Raw genomic sequence first — 24,736 nt, forward strand, 5'->3', positions numbered from 1 at the left:
GAGATCTTATGAGGTCTGTACTAATTCCTGGTGCACATTCCGAGAAGGTTTCCATACTTTTTCAAATCTAGGATATAGCTCAAATCTCTTCCATCTCTCTTCAGGCCTTGGTCCCTTAGGTCCAGGAATGCTTCTTAGCCAACATTCCACTTATCTCCATTAGTGTCACATGAGGGACCTGGTAAGGCTGTCCCCATTGGCAAAAGATCAGGCTGACTTCATTGGAAAATGTTGTTCCAACCATACCAACCTGCTAACCTGTCCTGGACGAGTTTGACGTTCAGCCAAGTCCCTGCCATCTGTGGGTGATGTCACTTAGCATCCTCCTCTGGCACATTTGATTTCCACACTAAAATGCCCAACCAGAGTGTAGTTCTGAGCACAAAGTACATCTCCAAGCTACAGGAGCTGGGCAAACCTCTAGGAACACCAATGCATCACTCTCACTAAAGTGTTGTGGGATTGTGTCTACAGAGGAACTTTCAGTGTTAGAGATAAACTAGAATGAGACACAGAGGCAAGCAGAAGATGTGTGGATGAAAGGCAACCAAGCCCAACCCAAGGTAAGAAACAAATGCATTAAAAATGAGTACTTTCTCAGCACAGTCAGCTCAGTTTATTACTTCCCAGGTAAGGGACTATTACATTACTAATTGATTTTAATACAAATTCCGTTTAATACACACCCACTCACATGGGTTGTGTGAAGCAAGTCTCTTTTATTCATTTCACCTTTTTGTTCATATGTATGGATGACATTGATATTAATTTTCTGTTTGGAAGTTTTGTTTTTTTGTGCTACAGATTGTACATCTAACCTCATACATGCTACCATTCTGCCATTAGCCACACCTTCGAGATGTTTCAATTTTTGAAAAGAGAATCACCTATCACACAATTTTACCATGACATAGAACCCTTCTGTCAAAAAGAGCAATTATAATATCTGGCAATTAAAAGAGACATTCCTGCTATTGGTTTGAAGGAGTTAATCCCATGCACAACACACTGCAATGAGAAGGCATGTGCTGGTGTATTGGCAATTCCCTGTCCGTTCTCTTAGACATCTCCCAGATTCAGAGGCAGCAGGCACAAAGAAGCCCTGTATGGGACATTGTTGGCAACATCCAATGACCTGCTCTGGAAATCTTACATGCATCTAGTCAGGAGGCACACCATAGCGGGCAGACATGTCAGGAGGCCTGTGTACCACATTCTAACACACAATCACTTGCTTAGCAGCTATGTACTTTCCATCATGCATGACTTCTTTCACAGGAGACAGTCCTGTGCCCAACTTCCTTACAAGCCTATGGAAACCCATATATTCAGGAAAAAAATGTATTTGCTCTTATATTCCCCCTGAAGCAGATAAATAAATCACCAGGAGCTGGCTTATTCATAGAATCCAAACCAAAAGGTACCTAATATTTATATGCATCCCTAATATTGGTGAGGTCAAATAAAGACAATGGCAACACAACCCCAAATAATCCCAAAGACATGCGCTGTCAATACGTGTGAGAGTGGGGATAGGTCTTAATCTCCAGAGCAATGCCTCACTGATGACATGACAAGCTGTCCCTCTTGACTCTTAAAGACCATTTTCAATATCACATCACTTAACACTTAAGGAGTTATAGTGGGCTTTAAGCCCACATGATAAAACTCCAACACAAATCCGCTGAAAACTGTAGGCATGAAGGAGTGCAAGAGCCGCCGAGCTAAACACAGGTGCTGCTTACCATGTTTATGGATGACACAGGACCAATGCTGTTAACATAAATGTCCACATCGATCACAGTTGGTTTTACTGTGAAGAAAAATACATACATGTTAGTGATTTATGACCCAGTGGAAACCGGAGGTCTCAGACACCAACAGCACAGCCCTGTGCTGCCTAGGTGGGTGGATTTCTCTTGGGGACCTCATTTGCATTTAAAATTCAACTCAGCTTGTCTTACTTCTTAAACTCCAAAAGGATGAGAGATTCTGACTTGTATTTATTGGGCTGTAGGAAAATAAGACAGTTACCCACTGCAAATTGCCAGTAACAGATTACTATAAAGATATTCTATGCTACTTAAGTTCATTTTATGGCACTTAAGTTGATTTTATGGAAAAGAAATTGGATAAAATATAAATCATTGCATAAGTAATTTAATGTTGAAGTAGCTATAAAGCTGAATCACAAGATGAGCAATATCAGAAGTAGATTAAAAAAAATAAAAGAAACTATAGTTCCAAAGCAAAATTCTAGTAAGTTCAAACACCAAAGAAAAGTAAAAACATGACATATCATTATCATCATTATTATTTAAAGAGACAGACACATGTCTAGCAAAGAGTTAAAATGCTACAGTCATAAGCAGCAAAAATTTTGTGAATGAAAATATCACTGTTTCAAGTGTGGAAATGCACAGCTTCCGTGAGCAGGACACATTGCAGGTTCAAGTGTGAGGATGAGCAGCTCCTGGGAGCAGCACACACTGCAGGTTCAAGTGTGAGGGTGAGCAGCCCCTGGGAGCTGCACATGCTGCAGGCTAACTAGCCAATTTAGGTTTCCTCTTCCCTTGCCTGCAAAGGATCGAAGCATCACCAGTGCGGAGATAGGGATTCTGCAGAGCTGGAGCTCAGGAGCCAATGCCCTGTTCAGGAGAGAACCCCTTCATCACTACTCAGGGATTGTTGAAGGAGAGAAGAGAGCCAGTTTCAGAATATGTATGCCCAGGAGGAACATAAACAAGAGGCATGAACTTGTCCACATGAAGTTTCCATGGAAACAAGACTGTTTGCTTCTGCAATTATTTCAATGAGCCTCCTTCAGTTCTGCTGAATAGCTGCTCATTCACAAATGGACTCTGCACTTTGCTTCTGGAACTGAGGTATCTTTGAGCTTCCAAGCTCACACATTCAGGGATTTAAATCCAGGGTAGTGGTTTTCAGACTTTCATGAGATGAAAACAATAGTCATGAATTTGAGCCAACTCCCAACATCTGTCAACACAACCAATCTGTGTTAGTTCCAAAGAGTGGTTGGCATTTTGGACAAAAGCCCCAACACAATTCTACATGCTATACACATGACACATAAATTTCAGATAAGCAGACTCTGAGCCTGAAACTAGGATTTCCTGATGATTAAAATGACAAATAGCATCTTCCTTCAGTCTCACTGATTTCCTCAGTGTTCTGTTACCAACACAAGACAACTTTAGATTATGCTGTACAGAAGGCTGTGTGACGTGATGTCAGTTAAGACTTTTTGCAGAAGACTTTTCTGGTTGTTTTGGAGTGTTGATTACACTCTGGGTTTCTGGAGTTTGTTAATTTCATTACATTACAAGGGCTTGCAGACACAAAGCCTGAATGGCTTAAAGGGGGAGGTGTGAAATGTATTGAGTGTGATCATGTAACAAAGATTTTAAGAGAGGGAAATTTGGAATACACACACATGCACACAAATACACTCATAAATGCTGGAGGAACCACTGGTTTTAGTAGCTGTTGCTAAGCAAAGTCATGATAATGTCAGTGGCGCATTTCAGAATGCCATCTAACAGCTGTGCCCAAGAAGCATACAGGCCACGCTTGATAATTCAGACACTAAAGATACAGTTTTGATAAAAGGCTTTCACCAAAGTCATCAGGCATCTCTAACAAAGAAACTGGCAGTCTTTTGGCAAATGATGCTAGGAAAACTGGATATCCAAGATAAAAAGAATGAATTTTGATCCTTATACCTCATATCCAAAAATAAACTCAAAATAGGTTAAATGACTAATCATACTTATAACTATAAAACTATTAGAAGTAAAGATGTGGAAGCATTGTGATATTCAATTTGTAATAGTGTCTTACATTTAATATCAAATTTTCAGACAGCAAAAAGATCAATGTTACTACAGCAAATTTAAACATGTGCACAGAAGGCATAGCAGAGGGAGACAGCCACCCTCACGTGGAACTGTGCACCGTTAATAATAAGGAAAATCTCTCAGGCACTGTAGATGATAGTATGGTGATTCCTCAAAATAGGAAACAGAATTACCACAAGGTAAAGCAAACATCCTGGTATTTTACCAATGGAAGTAAAAGGAGGGACTCAATAGATATTTGTATGTCTACATTTATACTGAGGTCATTCACAATAAGCAAAAAGCAGAAACAACTTAAGTAATCACAAAAGATGAATGGATAATCAAAGTGGGGAATATGATGGGATTTTATTTCATCTTTAAGAGGTATGAAATTTTAGCACATGGTACACCATGGATGAATGATGAAGGCAGTACACTGAATAAATGTATAGCTTCGGTTTTGGAAGACAGGAAGGAGGTGAATGGTTGTGACACAATGTAATGCCATCGATTTACAGTACAATAAAATAAATAAGATGGAAAGTTTTATGATATTTATCATAAATTATGTATAAATAAATACACACATATAAAGCATAATAATGATCTGGAAAGACTTAGGTAACTGAAAGGATGATATCCTTCACAAAGGTAGTAAATCCAACAATAGCAACAACAGAAACCAGTTTTCAAGGTGAGAGGGGACAAATTCTATTGTAAAGATTATAAAAAAAAAAAAGTGGTGGGGAGGGCACTAGAACTGGGCCCTATTTATTGGCTGAAAAATATATTCATTTGCCATTCTTTAGAGCTCTTTTTGCCTTCTGGGTTTATTTACTAAAAATTTAGAGTTACTATGTCTGAGAGGATTGTGTAGTGAATGAGAGCTTGGCCAAGGAACAATGGGCAAGCCTTGAGAAACCTCAGCCACAGTCCTCCCTTCAGAGGTTGCTGGGACCCTAAGGGGGCAGTGTAGCCCACACCTTCTCCTCACCTCAGTCACAAAACCACAGCATATGTAAGAATGGTTTGTTTTTCTTTCCTTTACTACACTGTGTTATTTCTCACCCTAAATCTAGCAACTGAGGAAAGAATGCTGGGTTACTATTTGAACTGTCAGTACAGAGGCAAAACGTGGTGCTCATGAAAGGGGCACCTCTCAGGCCTTGCTGGAGGCAATGTAGGCTCTGAATGGGTGGTCTGATGATGGATCTAGAAGCAGGTAGCTTAGGCTCCAAAGTCTAGAGATGCAGTACTCTGTCCTGGCTATTACCATCACCTGTCATGGTAAAAACTGAAAAGAAAAAAAGGGCAGTTCATGGCCTCAGTGTCTCTGAGACTTGATATTAAAAATTATGTTTTCTAGAGTTCAAAATTTGTATTAAACAATCTTCAGTCCCTTTTGTAAGGAAAAAATACATTTTTATTTCCAACAAGTTATATGTCATGTGCTCTGTTCAGACTAAGAAGCACAAGCATACGTCTTAGGAAATGTCTAAAATGCCAACCTTAATGAGAGAGACAAACAGAGACAGAGAAAGAGAGACAGAGAGACAAGCAGAGAGAGAGAGACAGACACACACACACAGAGAGACAGAGAAAGAGAAAGAGAGAAGACACTCTTCTTTAATCCATCACTAGATCCTTACTTCTCAGGTTAGTATTTTATCAATTCCTTGAGATCCCCTGGTTCCAGGATTCTCACAGAGGTAAAATCCTTGCATGCTCAAATCCCTTACATAAAATTGTGTGATACTTCCATACAATCTATACACAACATTTTCAATAACCTCCAGATAACATGCTGAATATTATGTAAACATTACATCAATAGTTGTTTATTCTGCAAGAGTAATAGTGATATGTTTTCCCCTGTATTACCAATCAAGCCACAGCTGTCTAAATCTACAGATGTAACCAGTGGGGACAGAAGGTAGATTGCATTTAAATGTTAACAAATGTCTTTAATTTTCCTACATTTATCTCTTTCCTGTTCAGCCTGGAGCCTATTAGGAGCCATCAGCCTTATTTATTAAGTGAAGAACTACCCCAGTAAACCAAGGACAGAACTGGTCTTCTCTCTCATGAAAAGGATTACAAGCTGATTCAAGAGCATTGCTTGGATTTTTCCAAGGTAAAATGGAAAAGCATATCAAGATGGTTTTTAAAATCCCCAAAAATGTCTAAAACCACAGACTTAGGGATTAGGAGCACATCATGGTAGCAGAGTAAATCATAGGGTGCTCTAAGCCATGGATTCTGTCTCAACATTAAAAAAAAAACCAAAACCAAATAAACAACAACAAAACAGACAAGTTGTGACAAACCCATAGATACACACCATAGCTTAGTTTGCTGTCAGGACTTACTGGAGACAATGTAGGCTCAGAATTGGGTCAGTTACTACAAAAGGCAGTAGAAACAGAAGCTGGGCTTGGCTTCCTATGGACACAGGGTTTGAAGCTCTTCTTCCAGGGCAGGAGAAAGAGCAGGAATCCACCCAGAAGGAATGAGGCTATGGATTCAAACAGGACCCCCACCATGTCTAAGCTACAAGCCTGAACACACGAGAGGCCCAGACATCTGATTTCCTTGGCCTGAACATTTTGATTGGTACCTTTTACAAAAACTGATTCCTAGGTATCTATGGGCATTGAAGGAAAATCCATTTCACATGAAGTAATTGCAAAGCAAGATCCTTTTCTAAACCTATATATTATGAGGACACTTTCTGTTTTAGACCAAGACCTCTTGTTCTCCCCCAAAAAAGAACTGTGTTCTGGACAGTGAAGATGTGTGATTCGCCATGGTCCCCCCCCCTGCAGAATCATAAGCAGGAAGGCGTCACGATACTGTGGTCTAATGACAGCTCTAGAAAGTGGGCCTGTACAGCTATTATAATTACTTGACTTGTGCATGTTAAATGTTTACCTGAGCTTGAGAACTGTAATACGATGAAGACCTTTAAACATCCTCCGAAACATGACAACAACTATGAGTTGATCCAAGAAGTCAAGTGGGCAAAGCTCTGATAGATAAGGACACTCCTGACAGTAGGCATCTGTTACCATGGAAATGATTTTATCTTTGTGGACAGAAAAAAGGCTGAGAGTGACATTGGGACAGAAAATGAAGGGACTTACAGTCACTCATAAATAAGCAGGAAACAGGCAATGACAGAGACACAGATTAAGATAGATGGATACTGGGTATAATACCAAGAGTGACAGGTATAGAAGCTGCTGTGGGTTTTGGGCAGTCATGTAGGCATTTAGGACTGTCCATGGAAGATAACTATTAAGCTATCCCATAGATGGTATCAGTAGGAAAGGAATGCAAACCCCAAGCAAGATAGCATGGCCAGTGAATCACTTCAGCTGACTCCAAACAGGTCTGAAATAAGGAAGTTTCACAATATCATTATCTTCTTCCCCCTATACAAGATGGCTGCTAGTGAAGTCAATTGAGATGGGGCGGGAGGTAGTGGGACAGTCTCCCAGTGAAGAGTAGATGCTCAGCATCTTCACAGCGGGGGCAGTTTGGGCTGCTGCCGTAAGATGCAATGAGAATGACAAATACTGCATTTTGTGCCTTTCTAACCATGTTTACCTTTTACTATAACCTAGTTGCTGACATTTCTAATTTTATAAAAGATTAAATATGACAAACTTAAATATGAGCAACTTAAATTTAAAAGATAAGCAAATAACACTAATGCATAAACCCACTCCCAGTAGCCGGGAATTGGCTTTCCAGTCTTCCCTGCCTTTGAGGACAAGGATGGAAAATCCTGTCAGTCCCTGTATCCACTGTCTATTCTTGTACATAAACTATGAGTCCTACCAGGCACTAAACAGACTGGTATCCAGCCCATCACATGTCATGATCCTGTACTGCCCTCCATCTGATAACCTCTACTGATAACCACAGCGAAAAGGGCCAGTAGCCATTACTAAATGGCACTTGCCTATAATTCCATTTTGGTTCTCACCATCAGGAAGCTAAGGCAGGAGTGTATGGGACTCTGTGTGGTTGGCCGGCCAGAACTCTGCAGCTTGCCTGCAGGAGAAAGCAAGGATTTTTGAACTCAACTTCCAGATTCTCTACTTTGATAGAGAGGCTTAACAGTATTTTGAGGAACAAAGAATTCATTGAGAATCTATTATTATTTTTAGTATCCATCATCTTCATAATCATGATCATAATTATCACCACAAGCAATCACTGCAGGCTCTTTACAATTCAAATCCTCTTTCTCGAAGGCTTACCTCAGATCTATGTGTAATGTCTAAGGGATAGTATGCATGTTCCCAACCTGAGAAATGCCAGGTTTGGGGGAATAGGTCAAGGACCTACAGAAGAAGTACATCACGAACAGATTTGCTAAGCAGAAAGGAGCTGCCGACTGGAACCTGACCCAGCTGGCCACTGGAAGCCCGATGTGGGTAAAGTCAGCATAGCTGGTCCTAGTCTGGCTCTGTGAGGGGATTATTGAGCCATCTGTTTCTGCTTCTCAAATGTAGGGTTTACAGCTGGACCCCACCTCACTTGCTCCCAGACAAAACCTGTGGGTGTCAATTCTGAAACCTTCAGTCTTGTCCTACACAGTCTTTTCGTGTGTGACCTCAAGAAAGCTAGCGGGAGTTCACCGAGGCCAACAAAGGCATGTCATGATGACTCAGGTTTGAGAAAGCATGAAACAAGGCAAACAGTGAAATCCACATCACTGTTCATGGAAGCAAAACAAACAGGTTAACAGTGCTTATTAGAAAGAGAAGAAAACATGGCTGATTATGTTCTGAGCCACCTTCCTCCAGAGCTCTGACTGGCAGTTACTCAAAAGTTTCTAAATAACCACATCCTGAAAGAATTTAATGGTAAGACAGTAAGACACAGAAAGCAGCTGCTGAGGCTTATAACCCTGAAAACCCAGCTCCAAGGTCACCCTGTGACCTGGCCAAATAACTGCAACTGCTGTGGTTTCTCTTCTCCAGCAGGAAACATATTCTTTGAAGAAACCTTTCCATCTGACCATGAATTCTATTCATTACAACAGGAAAGGGAAAGTTTAAAGGGCCTTTCATGGCGGCTTCTCTGTTCTACATCTGACTAGGAATATCAAACATCAAAATGCACTCACTGGCAAAACATGCATCCACAGCAGATTCCAAAGGCCATTCACATTACACCTCCAAGCAAGGAAAGAGCCTGAGGTCTGGATGTGTAGCCCTTAGCAGTCAGTAAACTCACTGTACACTTTAAAGGCAATAACAGAGTGACATCAGCAAGAGGCAAAACAGGAAGGCCTGGACTCTCTTAATACAGAGATGGCAACTCAATAACAACACATGAACAAATCCAGAAATCATGGCAGGGCTCCAGCACCCATGAAATGTGGAGCCAACCATGTAAAGCCTGGTGGGAAGATTCACAGCGTTGTCTGCCTGAGCCCAAACCTCTAGCTTGGCAGAGAACATTCAAGAGAGATTGCAACTCTGGACTTCTCTCAGGATTAAAGAGGACAGAGGACTTTTAACCTCCTGACATTTACATGGGTGTCACTGAGATTGCGTTCTTCCTTGTCTGAATTTAAAGTTGTTAGAAACAGGGCAAGAGGTTAGGTGGCCTCTGAGAACGCAGTCAACAAGTATACCTCTTACATACAATTGATGTTAAGTTAACATCAGTTTGGTCCTGAAGGGTGAAGGTACTCACCCCCTGTCTGAGGATCTGAATTTGAACTACATAAATCGCATGGTAAATGGAGAGAACTGACTCCCCCAGGTTGACCTCTGACCTCCACATGTGGAAACAGCTGTATATCCCTCCTACAAATAAAAGAATTGATTAAAGTAGGAATTTATTAAGTGATAACTAAAAGATAAAAATTGACTGTATAAATAAACAAAGGCCAAGACCCAATTACACATTCTTTCCATGAGACACGCACTTAGACATATGAGGCAGAATGGGCCAAAAGTTAAAAAAATTTAAAGCTATTTCATAAAGCAGGGACACAATCTAAGCAGTAGGGCTGAACTTTAAGCAGACAAAAACTGTCACAAAACTCAAAGGATGTCATCCCAGAATGAGAAAGTGGGTAATTCAGCAGGAAGATATAACAACTTCTAAAAATGATATGGATATAATATTGGATTTCGCAGATACATGAAGTGAACACTGAAAGGGATAAGGAGCAAAACTGACAGACAGAGTCACAGGAGACATCAATAGTTCACTCTCAATTTCTGGAACTCCACCCGTCAGTGCAAACCCAGGGTTCCCTAGCCCTTTAACACTCCACTCTCACCAATACACACACACACACACACACACACACACACACACACACACACACACACACCATCCAGACAAAACAAAACAGAGAAATGCTGGAGTTCAATAATGTCATAAATCAAATGGACCTAGAAGACATCTATAAAACATTTCACCCAAACACACACAAAATATGGTTTCTTCTCAGCAGCTTATGGTACTTTATCCAAAATTAACCACATGCTTGGACACAAAGCAAGTCTTAACAGATAGAAGAAACTTGAACTATCACGCTGCCTACTATCATCTCACCACCAGAGATCAAAGCTGGATATCAATAACAGAAAAAACAGAAAGCTTACAAACTCATGGAAACTGAAAAGCTCATTACTGAATGAAAAAATGGGTTAAGATAGAAATCAAGAAAGAAATTTAAAAATTTTTTAAAAATTTAATAAAAACATGATTTACCCAAGCCAATGAAACACAATGAAAGCAAGTTAATAACACTAAATGCCTAAATAAAAGAAAAAAATACTGGAGAGATCTCATATTAGCAATTTAATATTACAACTTAAAACTCTAAAACAACAAGAGGGAATAACAAACAAAAAGACTAGATGACAAGAAATAAACTCAGGACTGAAATCTAAATAGAAACAAACAAACAAAAAAAAACCCAATGAGATGGAAAGTTGGTTCTTTAAGAATTATAAAGTTTGAGAAAACTTTAACCACATAAACTAAAAGACAGAGAGAAAATAAAAAAATAAAAATAAGAGATGAAAAGTAGGATATTACAACAGTCACTGAAGGAGTTTAGATAATTGTCAGGTCATACTTTAAAAACCTGTACTCCACCAAACAGGAAAGCTAAAAGGATGAATTTCTTGACATATACAACCTACCAAAGTTAAATCAAGATCAAAAAAGCAATTTAAACACACCCATAAACCCCATGAAACAGAATCAGTAATTAAAAGTCTCTCAACCAAAAAGGCACAGGGCCAGATGGATTCAGTACAGAATTCTTCAAAATCTTAAAGGAAGAATTAACCCCAATACTTTTTAAAGTTATTCACAAAGCAGAAACTGAAGTAACATTTCCTAATTCTTTTTATGAGGCCTCTATTACTCTAATACCAAAACCACAGAAAGGCCAAATCAAAACCAAAGTAAATTACTGAACAACATCCCTTATTCATATAACTACTGCAAACTGAATTTAAAAAAGATCTACCATGATCAAGTTGGCATCATCCCAGTGATGCAGGCATGGTTCAGTACACATAAATCAATAAATGCAATCTTCTGCACAAACCGATTGAAAAAAAAAGCACGTGATCATCCCATTAGATGCAGAAAAGCCTTTGACAAAAATCTAACGTCCCTTCAAGAATAAAATTCTTAGAGAGACTAGAGATGCATGGAGCATACATCAATGTAATAAGTTATTTATAGCCCACAACTAATATAAACTTAAATGTAGAAAAAAAAACACAGCAAAATTCCACTAAAATCAGGAGCAAGTCAAGGTTGTCCACTCTTGCATAGCTATTCAATATAGTACTGGAAGTCTTAGCTAGAGCAACAAGACAACCAAAAAGGACCAAAGGGATACAAACAGGAAAGGAAGGAGTCAAAGTTATCTATTTGCAGATGTTACACAGATCAGATCAAGGCAAATGAGACAGAAAATTAAAAACAGTAGAAAAAAATCAAACCAGGAGTTAGTTCTCCAAAAGCATCAACAAAATTTATATCCCCCAGCTAAGGAAGAAAGAAGTAATTAAGATTAGAAATGAAAGGGGGCAAATACAACTGATTTCATAGAAATGGAAAGGGTTTCTGAACATTGTGAGCAAGTTTACTTAAAAACCAACTGGAAACTCTAAAGCAAATTTAGATCATCTAAAAGAATTGGACCAATCCCAAAGAAAGTCCACCATTGCTGAAGCATGGAAACAGAAAATCTGAACTATGCCTTTACTAAAACTGACTCACTGTGAAAACCTCCTAAAATGGAAGAGCCTGATTTCTTCAAGACGCTTAAATAGTGACATCAGTCCTTCTCAAACTTCTATAAAGATAAAGGGAGGGAAGCTTTCCAAACTTAACCCATGAAACCCAAATGTCTGACACCAAAGTCAAGAGCCCTTTAAGAAAATGTTAGACTAATATCACTGATCAATGTTGACAAAAAAAAAAAAAAGATTACTAGAAAAGACACCAAGGCCAGGGACCTAGAGAAAAACCAAATAGTACTGCTCTGCTAAAGAAATGTAGTCATAAAATGACCCCTAGAGACATTCTGCTATATTCATTGATCAGTGCCTTGCTCAGCCATTATCAAAGAAGCTTCTTCCTATATTAAATGGCAACAAATACAGAGACCCACAACTAGAAAATGTGCAGAGAGTGAGAGTCCTTGAAAGGCTCAATCCTAAATGTGATAATTCATATCAGATTTTTCCCATTAGGGCTCTCCTCTACAGAGGAGGAGACAGAAGATTGTAAGAGCCAGTGGGGATGGAAGACATCAAGTAAAAAGGCCTTCTAAATACAACAGAACTGATGCACATATATACTTACAGACGCTGTGGCAATATGCACAAGGCCTGCATAGATCTACACCAAACATGGTCCCAGTGTTGACAGAAGTGGACACATGCCCCTATTCTTAACCTCAAAGCCATCTTCAATGGACAAGCACTAGCAAATAAAATATTAATTTTCTGCAATGGAGTCTAACTAGGTATACAAACTACTCTTAAGGGCAGGCCCCATGCTCAGAGACACATGCCCCCATCCTTAACCCAGAATTCATCTCCAGTTGACAACTGATAGCAAATAAAACATTATTTCTCTCCAACAGATTCTCACTTGTCATAAAAACCATTCTTAAGGGCAAGCCCCACACCTAGTAATAGAACAAACTAATGGCATCTTTGGAGAGTCTATTTGGTCTCATAATGTTTCACTAGGTTTTTTGTTTGTTTGTTTTTGTTTTTTGTTTTTTTTAAGTAAATTTATTTTACAACATCATTTAGTTCAATATAATAGCCATAGATTCCCCTGTTCCCACTCTCGCCCCCTCCCCTCCCCTACCCCACCTCCATTCCCACCTCCTCCAGATCAAGGTCTAAGGCAATATACAATAAACCAACAGCCAACATCAAATTAAATGGAGAGAAACTCAAAGCAATTCCACTAAAATCAGGAATGAGGAAAGGCTGTCCACTCTCCCCATACTTATTCAATATAGTACTTGAAGTTCTAGCCAGAGCAATAAGACAACATAAGGAGATTAAGGGGATACAAATTGGAAAGGAAGAAGTCAAGCTTTCCCTATTTGCAGATGACATGATAGTATACTTGAGTGACCCCAAAGATTCCACCCAGGAATTGATAAAGCTTATAAATACCTTCAGCAACATAGCAGGATACAAGATCAACTCAAAAAAATCAGTAGCCCTCCTATATACAATGGACAAAGAAGCTGAGAAGACAATTATAGATACATCACCCTTTACAATAGCCAAAAATGACATAAAATACCTTGGGGTAACACTAACCAAGCAAGTGAAGGACCTATATGACAAGAACTTTAAGTCCCTGAAAAAAGAAATTGAAGAAGATGTCAGAAAATGGAAAGATCTCCCATGCTCATGGATAGGCAGGGTTAACATAGTAAAAATGGCAATCTTACCAAAAGCAATCTACAGATTCAATGCAATCCCATCAAAATACCAACACAATTCTTCACAGACCTGGAAAGAATAATACTCAACTTCATATGGAAAAACAAAAAACCCAGGATAGCTAAAAGAAACCTGTACAATAAAACAACTTCTGGAGGCATCACATCCTGACTTCAAGCTTACTATAGAGCTACAGTAATAAAAACGCTTGTATTGCATAAAAAATGACATGTGGACCAATGGAATCAATTGAAGACCTGACATTAACCATACACCTATGGACATATAATTTTTGACAAAGAAGCAAAAGTGTACAATGAAAAAAGAAAGCATCTTCAACAAATGTGCTGCATAACTGGATATCAACGTGTAGAAGATGCAAATAGATCCATATCTGTCACCGTGCACAAAACTTAAGTCAAGTGGATCAAAGACCTTAACATAAATCCAGCTACTCTGAACCTGTTTTTGTTTTTTAAGACAGTAGTTTTTAAAGTGCCCAGATGATGGGAATTTCCTGTTCTCTGTTCCCAGAGGCCAAAACTTGGCCGCCAAATTTCTCTGGGGCTTGAGTCTGTGGTGTTCTCTGATCCTGGGCTCAGTCACACAGCATATTTTTTGTATCTTTCCAACTTCCAGAGTTCTGAGACAAGCCATCACTAACACCAGTGCCAGCTACAAGGTGAGGGACTGAGGGACCTAGAACCCCCTGCTTATCTGCAATGCTAGGCACCTGATACTGAAAATGGACCCTGTTTTTTTCTCACAGTATAAAGCATATGAAATAGTGCAAGCTCCAGCTACAGACTCTGATCCAACTATTAACATCGGATTAATCTTAGCTACTAAAAGTATTTTTCTTTTTTGTTCTGAACTGTTTCAAATTCTCCAGTATTACAAGTACTTTGATGGGTTCCATCAATAATCATATTGCCAGAATTGGGATTGTGAATATCCCCCCAAAAGCCCACATATTTTAAGGTTTATCTTTGATTTGGTACCATTCGGAGATGGTAGAAACTTTGAAATGCCAAACACAGAGAGGTTTGAATTCACTGCTGACAGGCCATTGAAGGGGACCATAAGATTCCAGCTTCTTCCTCTTCTCTTTTAGTGTTCTAGCCACGAGGTACACAGTGGTTTGAAAGAAATGGATCCCCCAGTCATAGACTGGAACCTCTATAATTATGAACCAAAATAAGCCTTTCTCTTATACGTTGATTAACACCAGTATTTATTGTAGAATCAGAAACCTAACTACTATACCTCCTGTCTGAGAGCAAGTGCCTACCTTCCAGCCAATCCCCATTAACAAATGTAATTAGCAGGCAAACATTTAGTGACATTGACTTTATATTCTAATGGTTATAGCATGTATTAATCATATAAACGAATCAATAAACTAGATAGTTATTATAGTGAATAGTGTGATAGAGAAGTAAAACTAGGTGCCGAGGTTAAAAAGTGACTATAGGACTTCACTCCCTGCAGTGACATGCTTAGGCTTCCATAGACATATGACCCAGTAACACTGGATTTCACAAAGGTGTATGTGTAGTATGAGATCTAGAATAAGGTCTCTAGAATAAGGTGTGTTGAAACAAAAACATTCTTGAAAAATAAACAGATTTAAAAAAATTAATGAAGGACATCAAATTTCAGATCCTGGCAATTCATCAGGTCCCAATAATAACACACATAATAAAACTACACCTGCTGAAGATGAGTAAAAGAAAAAGAAAACTTAAGTGTAGCCCAGGTAAAAAGGCCCACAGAATAAAGGACATTGTCAGAATGATGGCCAGTGTCTCTTGAGAAACAACAGAGGCTGAAACACAGCAACTCAAGATTATTCAAATGCTGACAGAAAAAAAAAATGGCTTATGATTCTAGTCTCAAAAAAATACCCTTCAGAAAACAAGGTGAAATAAGCAACTTTAATTATAATAAAGTCAAGGAGGTTTCATTTCCATCAGATCTTCAGGATGAGAAATAGGAAAAAATTTCCACACTATAAAAAAATCAGCATGTAAAGGATGGGTCTTCAGGAAAGAATACAGAATACCCAGGGTGCACTGCACAGTCACCCACCACTATTTATTAATTCAGACACAATCTGTCATGGCCATATTGTAACAGGCTGTCACAGTGAGGGAAAAATAAAGACAATTTGATGGCCTGCACTGGGACTCAGAAAAGCAAAGCACGTGTGAGTAGAGACCAGAAACGTTGCAGTAAAATCACATGTGCTGTACAGTTTGCCGTGGATTGGAAGCAAGGCAGAGAGGTGACCTTTGGAAATGAAGCTGTAAACATCTGAGAACCAGTCGAGCTCTCCTGTCAGATGATAGAAACAACTGCCTGGAAAAGAGCAACGCTGCCTCTGTGCCGGGATCACCAGCTAACTCCTTTACTTTCAACTCAAGTAATACCGTGAGCAAAAGAAAAAAAGGAAAACGTATTTAGAAGAACTTCAACAAAATAGAAATTGCCAACAGCAGAAGTTATTGAATTGCTTGGTAGAGGACTGCATCAAGGAAGTTTTTGTTTCACCAATGAATTGATTCAGACTCTTCGGGAAGGGGAGTGGTGTAATGATGAGACAGGTGTATTATTTCTATGATCCCCACAGAGGAGACCAGCTAGGGCCTTTTGTATCTGTGAAGTCCTAGAATTTGACAGAACATCCAGGTACCTCAAATTCCCAGTTAGTTAGAAAGGTGGATCTAAGTCACAGAAGGCTTGAGGCCAAAACAATAATAGATTCAAAAATTATCTGCAACTTAAGTAGCTAGTGATTGGATCAAAAGATTGTTGTTGCTCTCAAAGAAAGAAATAGCAAGAAGCAAAAGTATGATATAATGAATGGGCAGGAATCTGGGTGATGGGGAAAGATACCAGGAAGAGTTAGTAAATGGGAAGAGATTGCTCACTAATACAGAGGAACATGTTTATTTCTGTGTGGTAACATGCTTGTGAGCCTGGGACAATATCCAGACCTTTCTAATTTGCTTCCTACTGTGGACTGATGACACTGTATTTAAAACATGGGACCTCACAGTGAAGCCCTTCTTAATGATAAAGACCTATCAGTTTGCCTTGAAGATGAAAGCCATATTAACTGAATATTAATATGAATTAGCATTTGCTGAGTATCTGATGAAATTACAGTAAGCCTACTAAATAAGGCCAAGGCAAACACACACATAGAGAGAAACTTAAAAAGACCAAGGCCTTCTCTGCCAACAAGCCCTTTCCTCTGCCTGGCAATATAGCTCTTGCTATCTATCATGTAACTGTACAGACAGAACAGTGGTCCTTATTTACCCAGGAAGTATTGATTTCTTGGTACCCCCTCTCCAATCATACACAGAGACACCAGTCCTCAGATATTCAAATCTGAAAGTGTGTTACATTTGCACTGTATACTCTAAGTCACCTCTAGGAGACACATGATGCTTGATACAACATGAAAACCATATAAAATGGATGGTTTAAGGAATTCTGGCGAGGAGTGATGTCCATTCATGTGCATCATATAGAGATATTTTCTCAAATACAGTCAATCCATACGTAGTTGAATCCAACCCTCATATTTGTGCTAGTGTGTATAAATGTACATATGAGTCATTAGGCAACTTAGTTTCCTCAGTATTATGTGTGGCTTGATGAAATACAAATAATTTGATACAACTTCTACTTTCTGGCTTACATGACTAACTTAGCAAGAGGCCATCCGTGCAAAACTCAAGAGATAGAGAAAGCACTGTTAACCTGCTTGCTGGATCATTGGTTTGCTGTTAGTACTGAATCTTGTTGATTGTGGGAACTTAATGTCAGCCTGGAGGATCGCCAGGCAGCCTGTGTGTCTGAGTACAGGTGTCTCAGGCAGAGGGAGAACAGTGGCAGACAGTAAGCTCTGGGACAATAGCACACGGGAGGCCTGAATAGAGATTTGCCATGTTCTCCCACCTGCCTGCCTAATACTCCTCTGCAAATGTCCCTCCACTGACAAAAGAAGGGGAAGAGGGTCTGCATCTCCACTGAAGCAGCCAGCTGTTTTGTGCTATTGAAAAGGCCAAGAGAACCTATCAACATCTTATCAGATGAGCTTCTTCACTGAGCAGCTCTGCAAGTGTTGGCCATGGTGACCTGAGAGCCTGCAAGAGACTGGTGATATTAACTGTGTTCATTTCATCCCCTCTCCTTCCCACAGAAGGAAAACCACTGTGTCTTTGTAAGAAGTTGGCAGGAAACTGGGAGGAGAGGAAGAGGAGGATGAAGAGGAAGACAGCAAAGTACCCAATCTTTAGGCAAGAATACAAGAATTGAACTAAACAGCAAGATTAATGTGTTTCATTTATAGAAGGAACAAAAAGCCTGTCGTCCTGTAGAGCAGCAGAATCCACTTGAAGTTTGACTGGATTTCTGAGTGATTGTTAACTCAACTGACCCCTGTACCCTCCAAGTCTAAAGAAGCCATGTGTGCCATAATTTTAGAATTAATATCAAGAGTGTGTACACAACACCTATAGGTGCAATCCAAATTTACAGGCTATGACATTATTAAAAGTTACTGAGGGAAGCTATACGAAAGGGCCATATATTTTATTATTCTGTTGCTACTGATGTCCAGAATCGACAGATTCACAGCAATTGGAAGTGGGTGAGTGGGTGCCAGAGCTGGGGAAGGGAGGAAGAAGGAAGACTGGCTGCTGACAGGCACAGGGTTTTCTGCAGGGGTTAGAAAATCTTACAGGATGAGATAGTTATCAAGACTGGGTGATTTGGGACCACACCTCTACAAAGCACTGAGTTGTACACTTTAAGTGGCATGTGTTCCAGGATGTGAATTAATTCTTAATGTTACAGCAAAAATTATTCAATATTTCAACTCTTGCATTCACAGCTTTCTAAAGCAGGGCTACACTAATCCTAAAACTTCAGTGACTTTGTGGTAATGTATTTTAGTAACTTAACACACCTATTTTCAATCTTGATTCTGGGTGAAATTTTGGTTATTTTTAAGGAACATGAAATGAACATTTATATATAATTATTGATAACTATCTATAAAACTATCGTATATTTATATTGTTATAGCACAAAGTATTCAGTAATGAAAGATTTATAACCATTCTTCTGGGTTATCTTAAATGAGTTACATGTTGGGAACATTTAAGGAGAACTTTAATTTGTTACTAACATCATGTATGAAGACAGCTATGATATTTAAAGACAGTTTATGTTTCCCTCTAGATGACATAAGCATTTTTTTTTCTATAATTTTCCTCTTGGAAAATATACCTGCAGATAAAGCCCACAGCACTGCTCCAGGCCAGAATCACGACAAGGAGAACAAAGAGCAGGATTCCCTTTCATGGTTTTGCTTGTTCATCAGGTTTGTGCTTTTGATCTAGAACTGAGGCTGAGGCACTGGAAAGTTTGGGCAGATGGTCACTCCTGTGCCCCGCTGGTGGAGGGATTCAAATCAAATCAACTTTGTGGAAGTTTATATCCTATACACCAAATAATTCTACTTACCCAAATCAGACTAGGAAAAAGCCATCCTAGTAGAGTGACATCAACCAAAAGCTTTACCCACAAGGGTGAATCTTTATGAGAAAGAGCATCTGGAAATGCAAATGGGACTCCTAAACAGTACTTGCTGGTCTTTTCTAAACTTCCTGCTACTGTGTCAATAAGCCAAAGCCGGGGACCTGAAGGCAAGTGGCTGGAAGAAGTTCAATCTCATCCAGGAAGCTGCAGAGAAGTTAGAGGCTGAGACAGCAAACCCAGATGGGGTAGTACTTCTCCTAGCAGAATGGAGTTACAGCAACTGCAATTAACTTTGACAAAACTACCAAAATCCAGAGGAAATACCTGAAACTGAGGCTATCAAGATACTGTACATCAGATGATGGGCAGTGCCACTGAGCCTGGAAACAAGTGAAGCTGGTTCTGTAGTTGGCAAAGAGAAACCCAACTCATCTGCCCAGCCTCCTACTGAGCCTGTAGCTCTCTGTACTCATTATGCCCATCTAACTGCTGCTCACTGTCAGCCCAGGAAAGCAACACTCATAAACCACTGAGTCTTGAGGTAGCTCATTCACCCAACAGATAACTAATAAAAAGGTCAGATGGTGGCTGAGACCTTGACACGCTGATGTGGCTCACCATGATGAAATTCCAAAGCCATATACATATCTAGCAATCGAGAAACACAAAACAAGCCAGGCGGTGGTGGTGCACGCCTTTAATACCAGCACTCAGGAGGCAGAGACAGGTGGATCTCTGTGAGTTCGAGGCCAGCCTGGGCTACAGAGTGAGTTCTAGGAAAGGTGCAAAGCTACACAGAGAAAGCCTATCTCAAAAAACCAAAAAAAGAAAAAAGAAAAAGAAAAAGAGAAAGACAAAACAATCTAATTGCAGATTTGACATATTTCATGATAGTTGAATATCAAAGATACAGTATTATATTATGTGGAAAGGGGGAGGGGAGAATATGAAATATTGTAGTTTCATTATATTAAACAAAACCACAGGAGCTTGAAAGAACAAGAAAATATTTGCACTGACAGGCTCTGAGTGAGGCATGAGCAGTCTCCTACTTTGCATTCCATGTTGCTTAAAGTATAGTATTTTTCAAATTATAAAAGACAATAAATACCAAAACACATAATATTGTACTCAAAGCAGATTACTTCATTAATTCAAACACCAATTTAAATGTTGAGGGGAAAGGGGAAAGTTTAAACAAGTATGACCTCACTCCTCTTGTTCCTAAAGTGTCTATAGATGTTTGAGATCAAAATGGTCTTCTGGACAATACTGAAAATTTTTCTGTGTCCCAACAAACCAATACCACTAAGTATTCTCAGCAGGCAGAGGCCTCCAGCCACATTCTGGTTAAGTGATAGAATGTCTGAAGTGTTTGGAATATTTTAAGAAAATATTGTTTTTAAAACGTGTTTGTTGCTGGGTGTTAGGGCTCATACATAGGAATGCTTAAAAGTTGAAGCCTTTCACTGTTGCCATTGGTAAAGATATAAACGTTATCAAATGTAATTGCTTAAATTTTCCTCTATTCTCATAATAATTACTGCATAAGGTCCATCAGTAGATGTTACAGTTTGGATCTGGTAAAGCCTCAAAGCCCATGTGTTAAGGGTTTAGCTCCCAGTTTTTATCCAAATTGGAGATGTAGAAACTTTCCAGAGGTGGAACCTAATGGGTTGTCCTTAGGTTGTTAGTCACATGAGACTGTGACACCCTAGATTCTTCGCTATCTTTGCTCCCTGGTATGGCATGTAAGTGTCTTTGCTGTGCTGCACTGTCAACCATTTGTATACAGTTCTTCCAACAGAGTCTTGAAAGTACTGTGCCTATCTGATCATAGACTAGTGAACCTAGATCATTGTGAGCCAGAAAAGACCTTCTGTTGTTAAACATTAATTATCATGTGTCTCATAGCACATAAATAAAGCTCACATATGAGGTAATAACACCCAAACAGCCCCAAATAAGAGTCTCTGTACTAACTATATCCTAAAAGGCTGAGTATGGACATTTCTCTTCAACAAAAATCCCTCTCTGCTTTCATTCCTCAATCAGATGCCAGTGACTGAGTTTGCATTTGTGCAAGCCGACCACTAGGGAATGTTGCACTTTTCCTGTTCCTTGTGCTACTTTGGAGATGTAGACAGGTGAATATCAACCCAGTGTGGGTATAGCTATGTGCCCCTGCCTTGCAACAAATAAGATTTTATGAAGAAAACCCTAAAAAAAAAGTGGCTAAAAGGAAGTGCATACATCCATAGCTGCTCAATTCAGTCACTAGAAGAGATTTAAAATCAAATATGAATCTGCAGAGAAGCAACAGACTACCACAACAAATCCCATCTGAGACAGTACAACAGGAACTGGCCTCACTTGAAATGACCAAAAATCTGAGAAAATGCTGGAATAATGATTTTCAAGACACAAGGTATGAAACATCCAATAATAGCGGCCACTGAAGATAGACAGAGGTGGAAGGAGTCCTTCCACTGCACCGTCTGAGCCATGGCAAGCCATCTGGGCAGAGGTGGGCCTCTGAGCTGGGACATGAAGCCCAGAGTCCAAACAGACCAACACCACAAAAGTTCATAGAGTACAATCTGTCGAGGGCCTGCCGGGGTCCAAAAAGTACCCCTCTTAAGGAATCACAACCTGCGTGTGAGGAGAGTTTTGAAAACCACACAGTAGTATCCAGTGTGCCCATGTGACAGAGAACACCCACTGTTGCTAAGAGCCAGAGTGACTTGAATCAAGAAGTATTGAAACACAGAAATCTGCTCAACAAAGCTGAAAGGCAGAATTCAAAGGCTTAAAATCCTTCTGATGAACTTAACTATCCTACATAATGCATTCAAGAATATTTATAAAAATATAAAAATATCAACTGTCAACAAGAAAAATTCACAGCATCTGGAGAAAAAAAACTGAACACATGATTGCACAGATGAAAACACAGCGAGGAGAGTAACCAGCAAATCAGACTGAGACAAAGCAAAAGCGGGGTCTATACAAATACTAGAATTGGAAGCAAGGTTATTGAAGCAGTAGTTATCTACTTCACATATGCTATCTCAGGGGAGAGCAATCAATTCAAGTTCACTCTTAGCTTTCCGGTACCAACAACAAAAAGAAGAGAGTGATCAGAAGTTTACCAGAGAGAAACCAAGAAAGAGAGGCAGCCGCAAAGCCCCTTCCTGCCCCTTCCTGGAATCATAGTCATCTCAGGACACCGGACAGTCTATGTACCTGATCCAAGCTGCTCAGGAGCTATCAGAGGGAAACACAAGGGGCATTAAAACATTCCCCAAGCTACAAATGGATGCTCCCACAAAGATCAGAAAGTGACTAACACAAAGGCTTAAATACACCACGGGTGAAAACAGACTGTAAGATAAATAGCAGTACTTCCCAAGGAGCCAAGCCTTTAATTAAAGAAATCATTTCCATCTCTGGTAGTCTGTGTGTGACCAAGGTTTCATTGTCCTAGGAGTATGGGAAATAAGGTAATAATCCATAGCTAAACATGGAACAAAGTGTGAGATTTCCAAACAGTGGCAGCATCCTGCAAGTCACACAGACACCCATGGGTAAAAGAAAGGAATACAACTAGCTAAGGGGTTTTAGGGAGAATCACTGACCAGTAAGTAGTTCATATTCTGGGCAAGAGCCATCAGAGAGCAAGGCCAAAGACAAAAATAAGGGTAGAAGGCCAAATAGTGACACTGGAGTTTGCCTACTTTGGATAGATTTCTTTGTTAGTTAGATAAGTTATTACACTATGAATAAGAGGCATCCCTTACCCCTCCGCCCCCTGATGGAGGCAGGAAAGTTGGCCCTGGGGTCAAGGGAGCAGGAGAGCTGGCCCTGCCCCTCACAAGCTGCAGCACTTGGAAGAGGGAGTCCTGCACCTTGCCTGGACAGCACAGCAGAACTGACCTCATTGGTGGGGACAAGGGTTAGCCAGCCACTAGGGTGTGAGAATGGGAGAGCTGGCCCCACTACTCATCTGTCTTGTAGCAGTCTGGATGAGGAAGAGATATTCGCCCCCCTTATACCTCACCCCTCGCCACTTGCGGCAGGCCAGAGAGCTGGCCCCTGGATCACGAGAGTGGAAGAGCTGGCCCTGCCCCTCACCAGCTGCAGCACTCGGGAGAGCTGGCTCTGCACCTCACCTGGACAGCACAGTAGAGTTGACCCTGTAGGTAGGGATATGGGAGCAGGCCCTGAGGGCAGGAGAACAGAAGGGCTCATTATGCCTCCCCTCATCTGCCAGATGGTGGTGTGGGCGAGGAAAAGATGCCCCCTCTTGTCATTCTACACCTGAGGCGGGTAGGAGAGCTAGGCTAGGGGCATGAGAGTGGGAGAACTGGCCCTTTCCCTCCCCAGCTGCAGCAATCAGGAGAGTGACCCCTGCACCTCTTTTAGGCAACACAGTAAAGCTGACCCTGGTGGTGTAGGTGCCAGTGAGACATCCTCAAGGGTGTGAGAGCAGGAGAACCAGACCTGCCCTTGCTGCCTGATGCACAGCCTGGCCAGTGCCGGAGAGTCTGCCCTGGTGATGACAATGAGGGAGAGCTTGTGGGCTGACCAACCCAGCTACCACCCAGGCTCAAAACAAGGGCTATGAGTTGGCCCACCCCAACATCCACCCATCTGTGATCTGCTGGAGTACTTGAAGGGACCAGTCCTGCAGACCCAAAGCTGCAGCATCTCCACGACAAAAGGCAACAGCAAGATAACCAAGAGGAGTCCCAGTGAGGGCCCAGCAGAAGCTAGAGGACTCAAACCAGACCAATGACTCATTGAAATGAACGCTTGCAAGTAAAGATGTATGGACTGAAGGGTTCACTGTATGACTCACTGTGTCACACTACAGCTTCCGTGACAAGATATTTTTTTTCTTTTCTTTTAAATTTTCTTTTATTTTATTAGTGTGGGGAGGCTACAAGGGCAGGGGGTGGATATGAACAGATGGTGAGATGAATGGGATCGGAATGCATGTTGTGAAATCCACAAAGAATCAATAAAAAGTTTAAAAATTTAAAAAAAATTATATATATATATACACACATACATACACACGAGGGCAGAAAAACGAAGCCATGAGTTTGTAAAGGCTGAAAAATTAGTATTGAGCTATTAATATATTACATAAGTGCCAAATATCAAAAAATGTACAAAAATTCCAAATAAAAAAAAGAAGGCAAGTATTCATCTTTCCGAACTACATTCAGAGAGGTGTGTGTATATTGTCTGTCTGTGTGTGTGTGTGTGTGTGTGTGTGTATACGAGAATGAGAGGAGAGAGAGAGAGAGAGAGAGAGAGAGAGAGAGAGAGAGA

At 40.2% G+C, this 24,736-nt stretch overlaps 1 protein-coding gene across 1 annotated transcript in view; it reads right to left on the reverse strand.

Annotated features, from left to right (window-relative positions):
• The window catches only part of Gabrg3 (gamma-aminobutyric acid type A receptor subunit gamma3), a 602,977-nt gene that overhangs the window by 550,482 nt on the left and 27,759 nt on the right, over nucleotides 1–24,736 (reverse strand). The window contains exon 3 of the mRNA XM_028894674.2: nucleotides 1,746–1,813. Coding sequence (XP_028750507.1) covers nucleotides 1,746–1,813 — 68 coding nt within the window. The remainder of the gene's footprint in view (nucleotides 1–1,745; nucleotides 1,814–24,736) is intronic.

The sequence above is a fragment of the Peromyscus leucopus genome, chromosome 1 (genome assembly GCF_004664715.2).
Source record: "Peromyscus leucopus breed LL Stock chromosome 1, UCI_PerLeu_2.1, whole genome shotgun sequence".
In the NCBI taxonomy this organism is placed as follows: domain Eukaryota; kingdom Metazoa; phylum Chordata; class Mammalia; order Rodentia; family Cricetidae; genus Peromyscus; species Peromyscus leucopus.